Consider the following 15,845-nt stretch of genomic DNA (forward strand, 5'->3'; position numbering starts at 1 on the left):
TGTCCTTTGCTATCTGCAGCAAGTTATAGCCCTAAACATTTGCTTTCAAACTCGGCTTTTGTGTCATTTCCATCACTTGAAAGTCTTTTTTTTTTTTTTTCATTTCAAAAAGTTTATTTTAGCAAAACAAGCAGCAACATTTAAAGGTTTGTTAAAATGGAAATGATTATAAATAGGGAAAATTGAACCAAGGCAAAGTCTTCGGGACTTTAGTACATAGAAAATATAAACAGTTCACGGGAGGAAAAAGGGTTCTCAGACCATAACCAGAGAAACCTTTTCTGAATTGACAATTAGTATTTTCTGATATATATATATATATATATATATATTTTTTTTAAATAAATTCTTGGGCAACAGTTAATCAGTTTGTTGGGTTAATCTTACAGAAGTAGAGGAAGGAACAATTAAAAAGTCATTTAATGTCACTTCTTTGGCCTCTCCAAGATATTCAGGAACTTTCCTCTGGTCATTTCTCTGGCTGAAAAAAAAAAAATCAAACAAGAAAACTGAATTAAAAGTGTGAAGGGGGAAAAAAAACACTGACAGAGACATCTTTGTGCCGAGGAACCTCAGACAATATGATCAACATCAGCCTGCAGCTCCATCCATTCCTGAGCCGTGCCATTAGCGATTCAAAGCATGAATTTAATACGCACTGTGTCACACTGGGAAGGTAATTTACACAAACATCTGTTCACTCACAACACGGTAAACAACATAAAAAAAAAAAAGAAGAGGAGCCTCAGAATTTGCTTGATTGCATGAGCGTTCCGATGTGCTCGCGCATGAACATTATGTATCCATGCAAAGCACCGAGATGAGAGAGCAGAATACCGAGAGGGGAAAATTGTCTCTATTAATTTTAGCATTTAATTAAGGAGCATGATCGAGTGCAAGATAACTGACAGACAAGAAGTCTATATAAAAGCCCTTGTTGAATGTCATTGGGCTTTTCCAAAATGAGAAATCTAATGAGCCAAAATTTGAACTACCAGTGAGTTCAGATATGTTGCCGTTCGAGTAAAGTTTCAGTCGCCAACGTACGACCAGCTAGTTATTAAATGGGAAAAGCCGTTAAACACTCAAAACTGATTTTTTCGGAAAGTGTTTCAGTGATCAAATTGAGGGGGAAAAAAAAAGTTTCAACATTTAATATCTTCTCTTTGTAGGGTATTGAATTGAATGTACGTTAAAAAGGACTTGCAAATCAATTGTGGTTTTAGTTACGTTTTGCAAAACGTCCCAACCTTTCTGGAATTGAGGTCTGTGCAACACCGTTCCATTTGACTTTATTAAAAAGCGTGGTGGACTGTATTCGGAGGGACTGGAAGGGATTACAATTAATGGCATTTAAATAAATTCCAAAGAGGAGCATTTATTTCATGAAAGAGAAAATTGAGCTACCGTAATTCCTGGCCTACAGAGCGGACTTGGTTACAAGCCTTTTGTAAAGGAAATACCATTTGGTACATACATGCGCCGCATCTGTGTAAAATCCGCAAGTGCCCACATCGGAATGCACATTGAAACACGATATTTGATGGTACAAGGAAAGAGTTTAATGCTAATGCTAGCTCCGCGCGAAAGCTAGCGCTAACACTCGCACCGCACTAACAGGGCCGTTTAAAATAAAACTTACCGGTAAATATCACTGAGACACGTAAGTAACACAGTAGCACAGCACTAATGCTAGCGCAGCGCTAACAACGCCGGTAAAAGTCACTTCCTCGGCACATATATTCCACCAGTCTCATTCTTACCTTTTCCGCTCGTGTGCCACTTTGCGGCCGTTAGAAAAAATGCACAAATTCGCCGCACCACCGCCTAAACCGCGGGGTTGAAACTGTGTGAATTAAGTAGGCTTGTGGGCCGGATATTAGGGTAATAGCTTGTGGCCCTAACGCTAACAAATTCAGCACTTGTAGGCAAAAAGTTGGGGTGAACGGGGAATATCCAGCATGGTAGTACATGCAGTGTAATGCTACAGGATGCTGGAAAATACTGTAATCATGTTGTAATCCTTCTTTCTGGTTTCTGTTTTCAGAAGTGTATGAGTGTCACTACACAGCAATAACAAAGTTATCCCTTGTTGAAAGTTGCCTTTTCAGAGAACCCGCTCATCGCTGAGCCCCTTACGCGACAATTCCTATTGAGACTTTCCTTGAGTACCATCACAGGGCCTGGCATCGCCCCATTCAGGTCCATGAATCACTTTTTGTTCGAGATGAGAAGAAGCTCCTGGTTCCGCTGGTGCTTTTATGAGCCGCCGAGCCGGAATTACCTCCGTGACTTCATTTTGCACATCACACAATATAAATGTACAGGGCATCAGTGAGTGCTGATGACAAAATTGCATTAAGCAGAATGTCATCCACCTTTCATAATGCTTGCAAGAGACAACTGTCTGCTGCTACTAAAAAAAAAAAAAAGACCCCTCCTCCTCCTCCTGCACATGGCGGCTAATGAAAAAACTAGGCCCAGTTGGTCATTCTGATGAGATGCCCAGTATGGAATTATAATGGCGCTCGTTCCTGTGGGCTCCACGTCACCTTGAAGTCTCTGCCGTTAGGTAAAAGACGATGCTAATTCAAATGCCAGAAATTAATTTTGCACTTTGCCATCGCCCTAAACATCTGGGGCACAGTTGGACCAGCACAGGACGCCTCTGATTGAGGCAGTCATCAAAATGCTTGAACGCAATTAAACTGGGTTGACCCAAACCCGGGCTTTCTTATTAGGAGCAGTTATGCCGGACGACTGTCTGCAGCAGTTAATTTTTATATTTCATTTATGACGCGGTGATCTCGTCTTTTCTTCGGCTTCTGATGAGCCCCGGCTGAACTCGCCACGCCTCTCGAGGCCCCCCCTGGACCCTCTCATTAATTACAATTCACTGCATAAATCAGCTTGTCGCGTTTTCGTGGTCGGCCTATCAAAAAAGTCAAATTAGCGGAAAATCTTCGACACAAGAAACAAGTTTTATGTTGTCTTTAAAGCACGGTGCTATTACAGCAAAATTTGCAAATACGTTGTGGTGGTTTGTGTAAGCAATCTGTTCGCATCAGACTTTTCCCTCCAGTATAACAACTTGTAGAAGCATAAATAATATCAGTACTTATTTTGTTTTATGAATGCAGACGGCGTTCAAAGTCCCCTCATAGATTATATTTTAACAGCACAAATGGCAGCAAAAAGAGTTGAATTAAGACAGCTTTCATTTTATCCTATATGCCTTTTTTTTGGCACACAATCACTCAAAAACTAACGATGTAAAAAGATAAAGGACCGTGCTGGCAGGCTGTTGGATGAACAAACTCCAATCACAATCCCTCACTTCTGAGAGACAAGCACGCCGCACACACACGCACACGCGCACGCGTACGCTTTGTCATACAACAGGCGAGATCAATACTGATTAGGGGAACTTAGAGATTTGTTTAGTTGATTAGAAAGGTCAATTACTAATTTTGAACTAAGTTAATCAGCATCTTGTTACTACTGCCATCCATACTAAATGACACCTTATGGATTGCCAGAGCGTGTTCCTTGGCCTGCTGATTTGCCGCCATCTCATTATCATTTAACTGCTATGTGCTTCCATTGGGAGAGAACTGTGGACTGTATGCAATTGCTGACATTCCAACATGCATTGCCTTGAAGCAAATTGTTATTATTTCATGTTACAAAAAACGGGGAACACAGTTGCATTTTTGTTTAACGCCACCACGTTTTTTCTTCTCAGCCCCGACAGTTACACTTTCGGATTGAATTCACTTTTTAGGTCAGGGGTGCCCAGACTTTTTTACCCCAAGATCTACTTCTCGAGCATCCAGTCTCTCATGATCGGGTGGTGTTTTTTTTTCATTATTATTATTTTTTTTTTTGACCAATGATGAAATAGAATGATCTAAGATCTACCCACTACAAAAATGCAAAACATTTATTTTCAAGTATATTGAGGATTCTTTATGTGTAAATGTATGTTTGTGTGCCTTGCATAACCGAATGAGCCAATATTACGCAACATAAATAACTTTGAACATTTTTTGTAACTCTCTGAGATCACCTTGATGATCAGGAAACTAGAGATGAAAGTAAACTTTTGTGAAAATTCCTGAAAATACAAATGCGAGCACTGGGGGGGTCCTGGGGCATGCCCCCCCTTCGGAAATTTTTGAAAAAATGGATGGCTGTGGTGCATTCTGGCGATATTTGTGAACAAAATTCAGACAAAAATTGAAAGTAAAATTTCCAAGTCCTGACCCCAAAAAATTAAAATATGCTTAAAATATGCCATCTTATCTCAAGACAAATGAATTCAGTGAACTATTCAGTAAAAAGACATCTAAAATAAAATTGTCCTTTTCCCCACATTATACATATTATAGTACACATATAGAATATACACGAAAATATATCTTAGAATTTCTACACCGTACAGCAAAACATGTTAAAGAAGTTGATCTGTAGTAATTACAAATAACTTTTAAGTCTCAAACTTATGTCGCGTTGTACTGATACACTCGACCACATTGCTCACTATCTTAGATATAGATCTAGTAATACTAATAGTATAATCAATTGCCTTTAATATTTTGAGATATATATAAAGGAAGCGCATCCGGCGTAAAAACTGTGCCACAGTCACTCACATTTGAAAAATGTATGGGTGTAGTCAGTCATGCTCGCAGATAAAGTTGCAGGTGTGATTAGGGATGCCCTTATAATAACTTACTGGATTAATATAACATGACTGTAAATTAAAAATAAATAAACAAATACATAACTAAAACAGAAAACTAAAATTTAAAACTCAAATGATAATTTCCAATTTCAAGTGATATTAGTAGAACATGATATAAAAGGGGATTTAAAATTTTTCATCAATAAATCTGACAAACGTTATCTGAAGAAAAGTTAAATGCACTGGCCTGACAAGGAATAAACACGAACGGTCTATACTCGCAATGTTTTGAAAATGCTGAAAGTTTAGTTCAACATAATCGACAAGCTAGCAATACATTGGAACAAACATTCCTGGCGGCAATCGTGACGTATTGTCGGGGTGGGGGGGGGATTTTAGTTTGTTCACTTTTCTCATTCTCAGCTTGCTTTTCAGCAGAATGTCGGTGTCATATTTTCCATAAACAGTTCAAAAATGCCATTCCACATTTCGCTATACTGGCAGGCAAACGAACTTTGAAAATGACAGTGAAAAAAAAAAAGTCTGCCTCACATTACGTATGAAAGTGATGAGTTTTTTTCTTCTTTACTGCAGTATCCATACTCATGTTTGTTAAAATTTAACCCACTGACAGCGTGTTTTCCTGTACTGTCATTGTTTGCACATGCGTGGTGAGCGAAAGTTTAAAAAAAAAAAATACAGCTGATGCCTTTCTTTTTTTCTCTTGGCACACCATCCTGATTGACTGAAACTGCCTCGCGATCGACTGGTCAATCGCGATCGACGCATTGAGCACCCCTGTTTTAGAGGTTCCCTTAGCTGAAGTCTTGTACGTTACCACGCATGACGACATCTTAGTGTTCTTGTTAACGGATTTTTATACACCTTCGACTTTCAGGCGTTCATCACTTTGGAGGTTCCACTCGGTTGAAAAGAAAGCTTGGTAGCGTCCTCGCTAAAGTGGGGGTGTTTATACGCCGCTTCCAGACTGTTTGTAATCCTCTATGGAAGTCAAGCTTACCCCTGAATACATTGTTGTTAAGAAGATTAAAGTATATGTGCAAACAGATGAATGTGCTCTGCTGCTATTGAAAATAGTGGCTTTTTTTTTTTTTTTTTTTTTCAAAATTAAAAAGACCAGGAAAGAAATTTTGAGTCAAAATGTTTTCTACGCACTCTGCACCATCAAATTGCTTTCATTTGCAGTAAATCATAAGCAGTTGGAATGTAAATGAAAAGGAAATGCTGCAGTGGAACATCTTCTTGCACGCATTTATGGTGATTGATCTGGGTCTCATTGTCACAGCCCCCCTCCCCCCCACCTCTTTCGACCACAATTCCCCCGTGTATGAAATGAGAGTACCGTAATCATCACTCCACCACAGCGCAGCCACCTTGCACCTCTCTGGACAGCACACTCCCAGTGTGCTGCAGGACCCCTGTTAGCCCCAAAGACAGATGACCACCTGGGTTAACAAGAGTCCCGGACCCCGGCCCCGTGTGCCCTGATTCACTTTCATTAAGAGCTAAGAGGACTTATCTGACCCTCGCTGCCCGTCTCCGAGTGCCGCTCAGCTATTACGGCCTGTAAGCTTTATTTAATGGGTTTAACATCCACTTTCGTCGCCCTCCTCCCTGAGGGGACGGGGGAGACACAGAGGAGATGGAACACACGCGCAGAAACACATCACACATTCCGGCCCTCCCCGCCCTCCGCCGAGCGACGCATACACCTGACGCTCATGTTTGTGTTCAAAATTCAATTACCCACTTATTGATACTTCACAGGGATATTTAAGATGCAGACACGAGCTGTGATTTCCCAAGGGGGCAACCGGTTCCTCTTTATGTCCCAGTCGGGGTGGGGAAGGGAAGAGGGGTGGGGGGGAGATGCTCCTCCTCGGTGCATTTCCGCCTCATTGACACACATACACAGAGCAAAACAAACACACCTGCACCTCGCAGCCCTGGCTCCTTACTATGCCTGTTCAAAAGGTGTCCTTATTAATAGGCAATCAGTCAAGAATCATTCATTAAAAAGCCTAAAAGGTTTTACACCCACACTATGATTAGCTGGGAAGGAAAATTCAATGAATTCCTAATGCCTTTATGGAAATGAGGTGTCATTTCCGATCTGCTCAGGGAAGAAGCAGACAGGCAGAGACGAGGAGCTGTGCGTGTGTATGTGGGTGTGTGCGTATTCATAAAGCTCTGCCTTGTCTCCTTTCACACAGAGCCAACACTGATGCTGTCGAGGATATGAACAGGCTGCGGCAGACACAGCCCGCAACCTGCTGCAGACGTTCGGGTCACGAGGTTGGAAAACGTTTGCCAAACCATTTTTCCAACGCTGGACCGCTAGAACTGAACTGTCCTGGTGAAAGGCTTTAGAGGGTCACTCAACAAAAAAGAAGGCAAGAGGAAATGTGGAAGCCATTTATACTGTTGAGTCCGTGTAGGAATTGGCTCGAGGTGAAAACATGAGCCCAGCGTATTAGGAGTGGTAAAGAGGAGGACGAAGAGGGCGAAGAAGGGTGTCCTCATTCAGTGGCTGTCAGCACAGGCACTTCATAACCGCCCATCCTTTGGTCAGCCCGCCCTGATGGATTGATGGCAGCACATTAGTGCCAGTTGGGCCGAGTGAATGCAATCATATTCAACGCCGGCAAGCTTCTAATAGGCCGCAGATTGATCCTGGGGGGGTGCGGAGGAGGAGGTGACGAAAACGGGGCCATTACGAACTGTCGGGGTGGGGTGACCTTCAGGCTCACCTTCACGTGAACGGAAGCAACACGGGGTTGACACAGGGCAGCGTCGAGATGACAGGTGGTCCTGTTTACTGCTTTTATTCTACTTTAATCTATTAACAATTCGGATTTGGTCTGGTCTACGCTTGCTAAACATGAATTCAAACATAGCTGGATTGAAAAGGAGGTCGTGCAAAGGTGGTTGAGGTTGTTAGAAGTAATGTACATCTGTGGAATATGGACAATGTCAAAATTAAAAACAAGGAATGGGCAGCATTGATAAATGGATTTCTTCATACTGTATGTCAGAAATGCGTGAGGTAAAATGTCAGACCATTCAGCCACCTTTAGAGAGGATCATTTCGGTGACTGCAGCGATTCCCAACCACTGTGCTGTAGCATTATTACTGTGCCGGGAAATTATCCAATTTCATCTAATTCGGTTGGAAAATGATTATTCATTCCCTACAAATAATGTATCTTTGTTCATCTGTCTGCACCAGCAACATGTAGTGACGGCAGAACAGAATTAAAAACTCTTCCACTTGAGGGCAAGCTTAAAACAAAACATACAGTTGAGTATGTGCAACAGAAGACAAGAACTGTTTAACAAAAAAGGAACAGATTTCATTTTATCACCCTGATCGGATCATCTGATAAAATCTGTGTATGTTGTGCTGATCGGCCGATTGGTTTTGATGTCATAGTTCGCCGATCCAATCAATGACGTCATTCATCAGCACTGAGAAAGACATTCACTCTGCCTCGCTGTCATGCACAGTATATCTGAAACCAAGAGCTAGTCTATTTTGATACAGTACTAACGTTCTCTCTAATTTTTGACAACTGAACAAATACGCTTAGCCCGTGAGCGCCCCCTTTGACCACTGTGAGCAACATCAGGCGTATGCACTGTGGTCAGATCAGTGTTATCCATTGAAGTTACATTCCTCATTCAAAGATTCAGATTACAGCATTTACATTACCATCCGAAAATTTTAAGAACAATTTTGTGTTTTTTGCAAACTTGCAATGAAAATGTCAACAAAAAAAAAAACATTGCTAACCAAACCAAGCCAACTACGAACTGTAAATTTGAAATGTCGCTTCCAACATTGTTTCATTTATTTATTTTTTAACCCACAATGACATCCCCATCTGTTTTTCTTAGTATAAAACTGAATTACTGCTTGCAGAATATCTTTAGCAATGGATGTTGAAAGCTGAATGATGCTACCAAACAGTTTTAACCCTCTCTAGACAATTTTGCAGAGAGAAAAATCTGATACTTTCAGAAAATGATACTGTGGACTTGAAATTTTCAATTATATTACACCTGTTGCAAATTTGCAACCCCTGCCCGGAAAGGGTTAAGGTTAATGTTATGATGTCTCCTATTTTTAAAATACAGAAGTAGCTTTTTGTGCACTGTATTATCTGTGCCTCTATCAGGCTGTGCCAAGGTGGAATTTTAACATCTCATCCTGTACTTTATACTTTGGCTTCAGACCAGATCTTTTTTACTCAATCTCAAAATCTCATCCAGTTTCACCAATTTTTCTTCATTATTATTATTATTAACATATTCTGACATTCATTAAAGCAACAGCATTTCTTTTTTTTTTTTTTTTTTTACTTTTGCCATTATTATCGAGAGCAAACATAAGCAGCATGTCTAACTCGTCTTTGTTAGACTGTGTTTCTAACTAAAGCACCGGTGGTGGGCGGTGTTTGTAATTATGAGTGTACCCCTTTAAGAGCGTGGGTGGTGTCAGGTAAACAAGGAACAAGAGTGTGTGGCATCGTGAGCAGCAGCTTGTTAGAGACCACATGCTGCCATGTTTAAAAAAAAAAAAAAGTGAAGCTGTGATTCACAGCACCGGATTGGTTTTCCTGTGAGTGTGCGTGCTACAAGTGCGCAATTGCACAGGTACGCACCTTAGAGGGAACATTGTACAGTAGCATTTATATAGTTTTTTCACGTCTTTTGACATAGTACTCGTATTTCTGGAAGCTTGCTTGAGGTATATTCACTTACTTTTAACCCTTTCCGGGAAGAGGTAGCAAATTTGCAACAGGTTTAGTATATATATATATATATCAAAAATTTTGAGTCCAGAGTATCATTTTCTGAAAATATTAGATTTTTCTCTCTGCAAATTTTTATTTGGTCCAGAGAGGGTTAATACAATATGGCTCGCAAGCAAGCAACAAAACTTTACCTAGCCTAGCAAGCTAGTGCCAGTGCTAATGATTATGTGTAAACATGATGACAAAGCAAGCAGATCAACCAGACTGTATTAGGAGAAGAAAATGGGGGCAAAAAATAACGTGTGTTCGTGGGCAATTTTTTTGGGAGTCTATCATTATTCTTTTAAGGATGCTATTGGAAGTGCTTCAGACACAACAACCTTAAATCGAAAAAGTGCAACTTGACACAAATGAGAGATAATGCCAATTAATGAGCAGTGCCAAGACTGGATGCTTATAATTAAAAGCATGTTTACCAGTGTAAGTGTTAAGCAGTAGCCTCGAGCACACAAGCGGGATAGACTACCGCCGTCACCGCCTCAGAAAAATCATAATCAGAGGCCCTTGAGTGTCCCAAAGGAACACTCAGCTTTCAATTACCTCCAATAACAGCACTTATCTGAGCACTTGGCTTTCCCCAGGGACGCGGGCCTGGTGCCCACAGTCGGCGGCCCGCGACAAAGGCATTCATCATGAGGAGGAGTAACAGCTGGGCCCGAGGAAGAGGCACGCGTCGAGCCCCAATGGGAACAGACCACGCCAGGGTCACGCAGCCATTGTCGGAGGCACAGGTTGAAGTTGGTGGGGGGGGGGGCTTAGGGTATGCCACATCCTCCCAGTGCATGCATGCTGATGAACAAACTTGAGGGTAAGATGGGTCCACAGGAAGTGGACATGGTCTCAGTTAATATAAAGTGAGCTCAAGGGAATGATTTTTATGTGTTTTATTAAAGACCTGCTCAGGTTGCCTTTCTTACTACAGGCAGCTGGGTGAATTTTCACTACTTGATTGTGCTCTGCCCATTAACCAGCCTCCTCTTTCATGGTCCACATGCCCGTGGGGGAGGGGCAGTAAATCCTGTCCCCTTGCCCTCGCTCAGCCACGTTCCCGTTTACGGGTCCTGTGCAAGACCGCGAGCGTGATGAAAAAGTAGCTGAGATTTACAAGCCCTCCCCTGACAGCCAGGAAAAGGAGAAAATTAAACTAGAGAGCCTTAAACAGGCCCCCCCATTACAGGGCAGCTCCGACACCGATAATAACCATCATTGTCTCCCGTCGAGCACGGCTACATGACAAGATTACAAATCTTGCAGTCTTCTATCTGTGACAGTGAACACTTTTATGCCAACTGGATTACACGGTCCTCCGGGTTCACAGGAGTAAAAAAAAAAAAAAAACATGCACGATCCATATTATCTTTAGCATGGCATTTACCCCTCTTCACAAAAAATGGGCCTAAAACGACACAGTCATCGTGTGTAATATCATGACAGCAAAACTCAATCTCAATGAGTCTCGATCTACAAGTTTTTCCTGACTGCTATTCAACGCTAAAAAAGAAAATCTCTCCCTTTAAGTTTTGCTGTACACATTTTTCCATGCGTATTAATGTTACAACTGATTCACATTCCCCTCCCTGTCCAAAGTTTGGGAACATTTCATGCTTGAAAAAAAAAAAAAAAAAGTACTCAAAGAACAAAGTGTCTACTGCAAAGCTGATCTACTGTACCTCAATAGCATATGTATGATCGACAAGATAAGGTATCATTGTGAGCTATTTTAAAATACGGTACGGAGCTTTGACTGTCTCCCAAAATGGATAATGTCAGGACAGAAAAAAGAATGAAAAAAAAAAACAAGAAACTGCTCACTGTAGTTCAAAATAACTAAAACAGGGACTGGGAAAATAGGAGGTCAGCACTTCAGAAACCAATCAATACAAATTATGGCTAAAGCAAGCAATCGAGATATGGAAGCGTTGAGACAACACCATCAACAGGGATGATGCTCCCTCACACATTTGCGGGGGGTTTGCAGCGGCTGTAGGGGTGGGGGTGGGGGGGGGTTGACCAACTTAACTTTGACGGTTGCTTGACCCTATTAGCTGTTTTGAAGCCACGTCACACCAGGAAGCAGTGACAACTCTGAACAAGGCCGAGTTGACAGCCAAGACTGTCAGCAAAATTAGAGATTTCCTCTTAAATTGGGGGAAAAAAAACGTTTTGTCTGAACAAAAGAAATTGAAGAAGTTTTCCAATGCTTTATTTTGGTCTCATTTTTTTACATTACAATAACCACGCATTAGATCAGGGATGTGTCGTCTTTTTACATCCATTGTGTACAAGAACATGTTTGAATTGAAATGATGTTGGGAAGTGAAAAATTATGTTCATGAAAGAGGCAGTCTCGGTTATCAGCCTCAGCTTGTGGGTTATTTCGCTGGAAAAGTAAACAGGCATTTTCTCTTTGGAAATTTTGAGCATTTAGCTATAGCTCTCTAATCCACACTCCAGCGGGATTATGACAATGGAGGTAGTAAAAGGGGAAAGGATTAAAAATACATTTTTGCATGCGTCACATGTATCCAGCACTTGATTTATTATCAGCGCTCGGAGTCGGGCCTGCGTTACTAACGAGATTGAAATCTCTTAGTTTGACAGGAAACTTCAAGCGATCAGATAACAAATACATGGACACATTTCTACCTAGGCTCATGCTGAATTGAAATGTTTGAAATTTAAAGGCAACAGCCGCCATCTAGTGGCCACATGAGAACTTCCACGTATAATCTTTAATTCAAGTTGAATGGAAAAGGATAAAATGGAGATGTTTTCATACTTGCACACTGTTGGTTATTATTATCATTCAGTTTTCAAAGAGCTTGTGTTGCTAGTGGCACTTACATTCTTCTAAGCCCAGTTGGTAGCCGAGGTTCTGAAGGCCTTTGACCTTCTCCATGAGATTGGCTGTTGTCAAACTTCCCAACTCTGCAGGGGGGAGTCATCCTTTTATTCTCACAGAAGAAATAACTTCCATGTCCGCTTTGAGCCGGAACAAAAATATCGTCATATATATTTTCAATATCAAAGAACAACAGAAGTATTAGAACCCTGTCAGACATTAACTAGATGGATGTTCCAGATATTTGTTTTCTGTTATGCAATTTAAATTTTTAACTTAAACACACACACACACAAAGTGTTATTAAGTAGTATTTCATATGTATGATCATTCTTCACTGGTTTCCTGAACAACCCTCCAAAGACCAAGGCCTGCATGTTTCCCGGGAACCTGTGCAAATGGTGGTAAAACCGCTAACAGTTCTTGGGACGGTTTCAGTCTCCCTCTTGAACACTGTCACTGCTGTCCCATAAAAATACTCATTTATGGCATGAAACAGTTTATCACACAATATTTTTGGGTAGACAGGTAAAATATGAATGGACCAGCCTTATCATGGCATGAAAAATTGCATTTTTAATTTGCTTGTATTTTGGCTTACTATTAAAAAAAAGTCAGCTGCACTATTACATCTTACCATGACACACTGCCTCTCCACCAACATGGTGAGAGAGCCATCTTAAAAAAACATACATATATTACAACAGGCGGTACAGTGGATCAGCTGGAAAGTGTTTGGCCTCACAGTTCTGAGGTGCCGGGTTTGATCCCAGACCTGCCTGTGTGGAGTTTGCATGTTCTCCCCGTGCCTGCATGGGTTTCCTCCGCGCACTCCAGTTTCTTACCACATCTCAAAAAACATGCAACATTAATTGGACACTCTAAATTTGCCCGAGGTGTGATTGTATGTGCAAGTGTTGTCAGTATCCATGTGCCCAGCGATTGGCTGGCAACCAGTTCAGGGTGTACCCCGCCTCCTGGCCGTTGACAGCTGGGATAGGGTCCAGCACTCCTCGCGACCCTTGTGAGGATAAGCAACTAAGAAAATGGATGGATGGATATCACTACATTGGACATCAATAGCATTTTTAGATATTCTTTTGAAGTTGCCAACCTTGAATGAAGCCTTAACTATACATTCGCCCCCTGGTGGTTGGCTGACTAGGCTGCAAGCAAATGTGCTTTTCATATGCAGCAATGAGCGCATTTTAAATGTTAAAAGACAAAATCTGGCTCGTTAATTATGGGACCAAAAATCGTGATTGGGTTTGAAAATGTATTAATTTTGCAGTCCTGATTTGGGATATTTTCATTGCTTGAATTTGATCGGAAGAGTTTAAAAGGATCAAAAGGGACCCATTTGTTTTCTGTACCGCTTCTCCTCCCTCGGGTTGCAAGCGTGCTGAAGCCTACCCCAGCTGAGTCTGGACGAGAGACAGAGTGCACCCTGAACTAGTCGTCAGCCAATCACAGGCCAGATACAAACAACCAACCATTGACGCATTTACATCTCTGGGCAATTTAGATTTCCCAACTAGCCTACTATGGATGATTTTGGCATGTTGACAGAAACCCGAGTACCTGGACAAAACACACACAGGAACAGGGAGGACGTACAAACTCCACACAGGTGAGGCTGGATTTGAACCCAGGTCCTCAGAACTGAGGGGCAGATGTGCACATCAGTCGATCATCCATTATAGAAAACTGTCTTTTTCTTGTTTAAACCATATATTTGTGGCTCTGTGACGTACTTTAGAAAAGCATGTCTAACATGTAATTAAGACACCTGGGAACCAGCTTAAACTGTGAAAAGAAAGATCCAAAATGTCTCCTTTTAAACCAGTTTTTGGAAACTGCAGTATACCACAAAACACAGTTCAACACTATTTCTGACATTTCCTCTTTCAATATTTTTTATTCTACTCTTTGGTGTTGTACCTTTTAACATCTCAATGTCCTCGCTCTCGAGTTCAGCCATCCACTTGGGCGGTGAATTTGTAATGGGCTGCAGATAAAAAAAACATTCAATTAGAGGAACCTGTCAAAAGAGCTGAGGCTTGGAAGAGAAATTACAACTCACATTTTTACAAGAGGCAGCAAATTCTGCAACTCCAGGGACTGTGAGAAAAGAGGACTTGGGTTGAAACCAAACAACTAAACAAATCCAAGGCAATGCAAAAAAATAGAGAAGAAAATTAGTCCTCACGCTGCTCAGGCCAAAGGTCAGGCGATGCTCTGTCCAGGTTCTCGAAACTGAGCAAAGAGGTTTCAAAATCTTCACCTATCAAAAAAAAAAAAAAAGGTTTGTTATTTGAATCAACTTTAAGTTACGGTTGAGGCATAATTTACCATCAACTAGATGATCAGGGAAAGAAAAAAAACATCTCTCCGTATTATGCACCGCTGTTCTACACTATTGCCAACCAAAATAACAACAATAAACATTAAATGTGTGACAATAAATCAGAACAGGTTATTACTACCAAATCTACTGTTGCAAGTTTGTGACCCCTTTGGAAAATCATTGATTGTTTTTTTTTTTATGTTTAATAAAGATGTTAACGTGGGCCAGAAAGTTCAGCAACTGTAATGATTCTTCTTCACCTTACGTCTTCTGATATTTTTCTTGCAACTATCTCTCATTAGAGAAGGGCTGTTTTGGGGTCTTAGCAGGCCACATACTTCTCATCTCATTCCCAAAATATTCTGTGTGGAAATTTCCCCATCCCATCATTTAATTGCCCCAGAATTTCACGATTTACGGTCTAGATTTGAACAGTCGGGTCAAGCAACAGTTTTGAGAAGCACACAATGTTGGTGAAAAAAAGGGAACATTGTAATTGTAGCTTCGGTCAGTGTTATGAGTGCAGCGGGAATAATAAGAAAATTACGCCAACTCGTTCAGGTCCAACATCATTGATGGGATGAACAGTGACGGCATTTTTGTGTTGACAACGTCGTCAAACGATAAATAACTCGCTTATTTAACGTCCGTGTGTCGCAAGCGGCGATTCAACATGACTAGCAGCTAAGCAACGAGCACATTAAGCTGTTTGCATGTGTCAAATGTCCACTGTTGCTGTTACTGGACATTCGACAAAACACACCAAGACCACTTGAAGCGTTCGCTGAAAATGGACATTTGAAAGGCAGACATACACGACGAGCATATAAACTTTGAACTGTTTTCATATTTGGGAGAGGTCGAAGATGAGTACCAGTCAAAAACAAAACCGAAATAAGGACATAGACACAGAACGTCTCGATAAAGAATTAGAATTTACCTCCATTTGGAGACGCCATCTTCGAATTGAACATGTGACTCACGTCGACCAATAGAAACGGGCGTTGTCAATGCAACGTTCAGGATGTAATGGCCCACAACTGCCTCTAGGGGGTCAACCAAACCCTTTGTTGACTATATGTAGAGGTGGGTACAAAGTACGCAAGTACTGTACAGTTAATCTGGTAAAAG

At 41.2% G+C, this 15,845-nt stretch overlaps 1 protein-coding gene across 1 annotated transcript; it reads right to left on the minus strand.

Moving 5' to 3' along the window:
* Positions 1-117: 117 nt before the first annotated feature.
* lin52 (lin-52 DREAM MuvB core complex component) lies at positions 118-15,773 on the minus strand. The gene is made up of 6 exons (XM_061843860.1): positions 15,655-15,773; positions 14,577-14,651; positions 14,451-14,488; positions 14,309-14,375; positions 12,370-12,453; positions 118-481 (listed from the first exon to the last, which is right to left on the minus strand). Exons 1-6 carry the CDS (start codon positions 15,686-15,688, stop codon positions 426-428), a joined length of 354 nt encoding a protein of 117 aa, XP_061699844.1. The 5' UTR covers positions 15,689-15,773; the 3' UTR covers positions 118-425.
* Positions 15,774-15,845: the final 72 nt, after the last annotated feature.

This window comes from Syngnathoides biaculeatus, chromosome 15 (assembly GCF_019802595.1).
Source record: "Syngnathoides biaculeatus isolate LvHL_M chromosome 15, ASM1980259v1, whole genome shotgun sequence".
In the NCBI taxonomy this organism is placed as follows: Eukaryota; Metazoa; Chordata; class Actinopteri; order Syngnathiformes; family Syngnathidae; genus Syngnathoides; species Syngnathoides biaculeatus.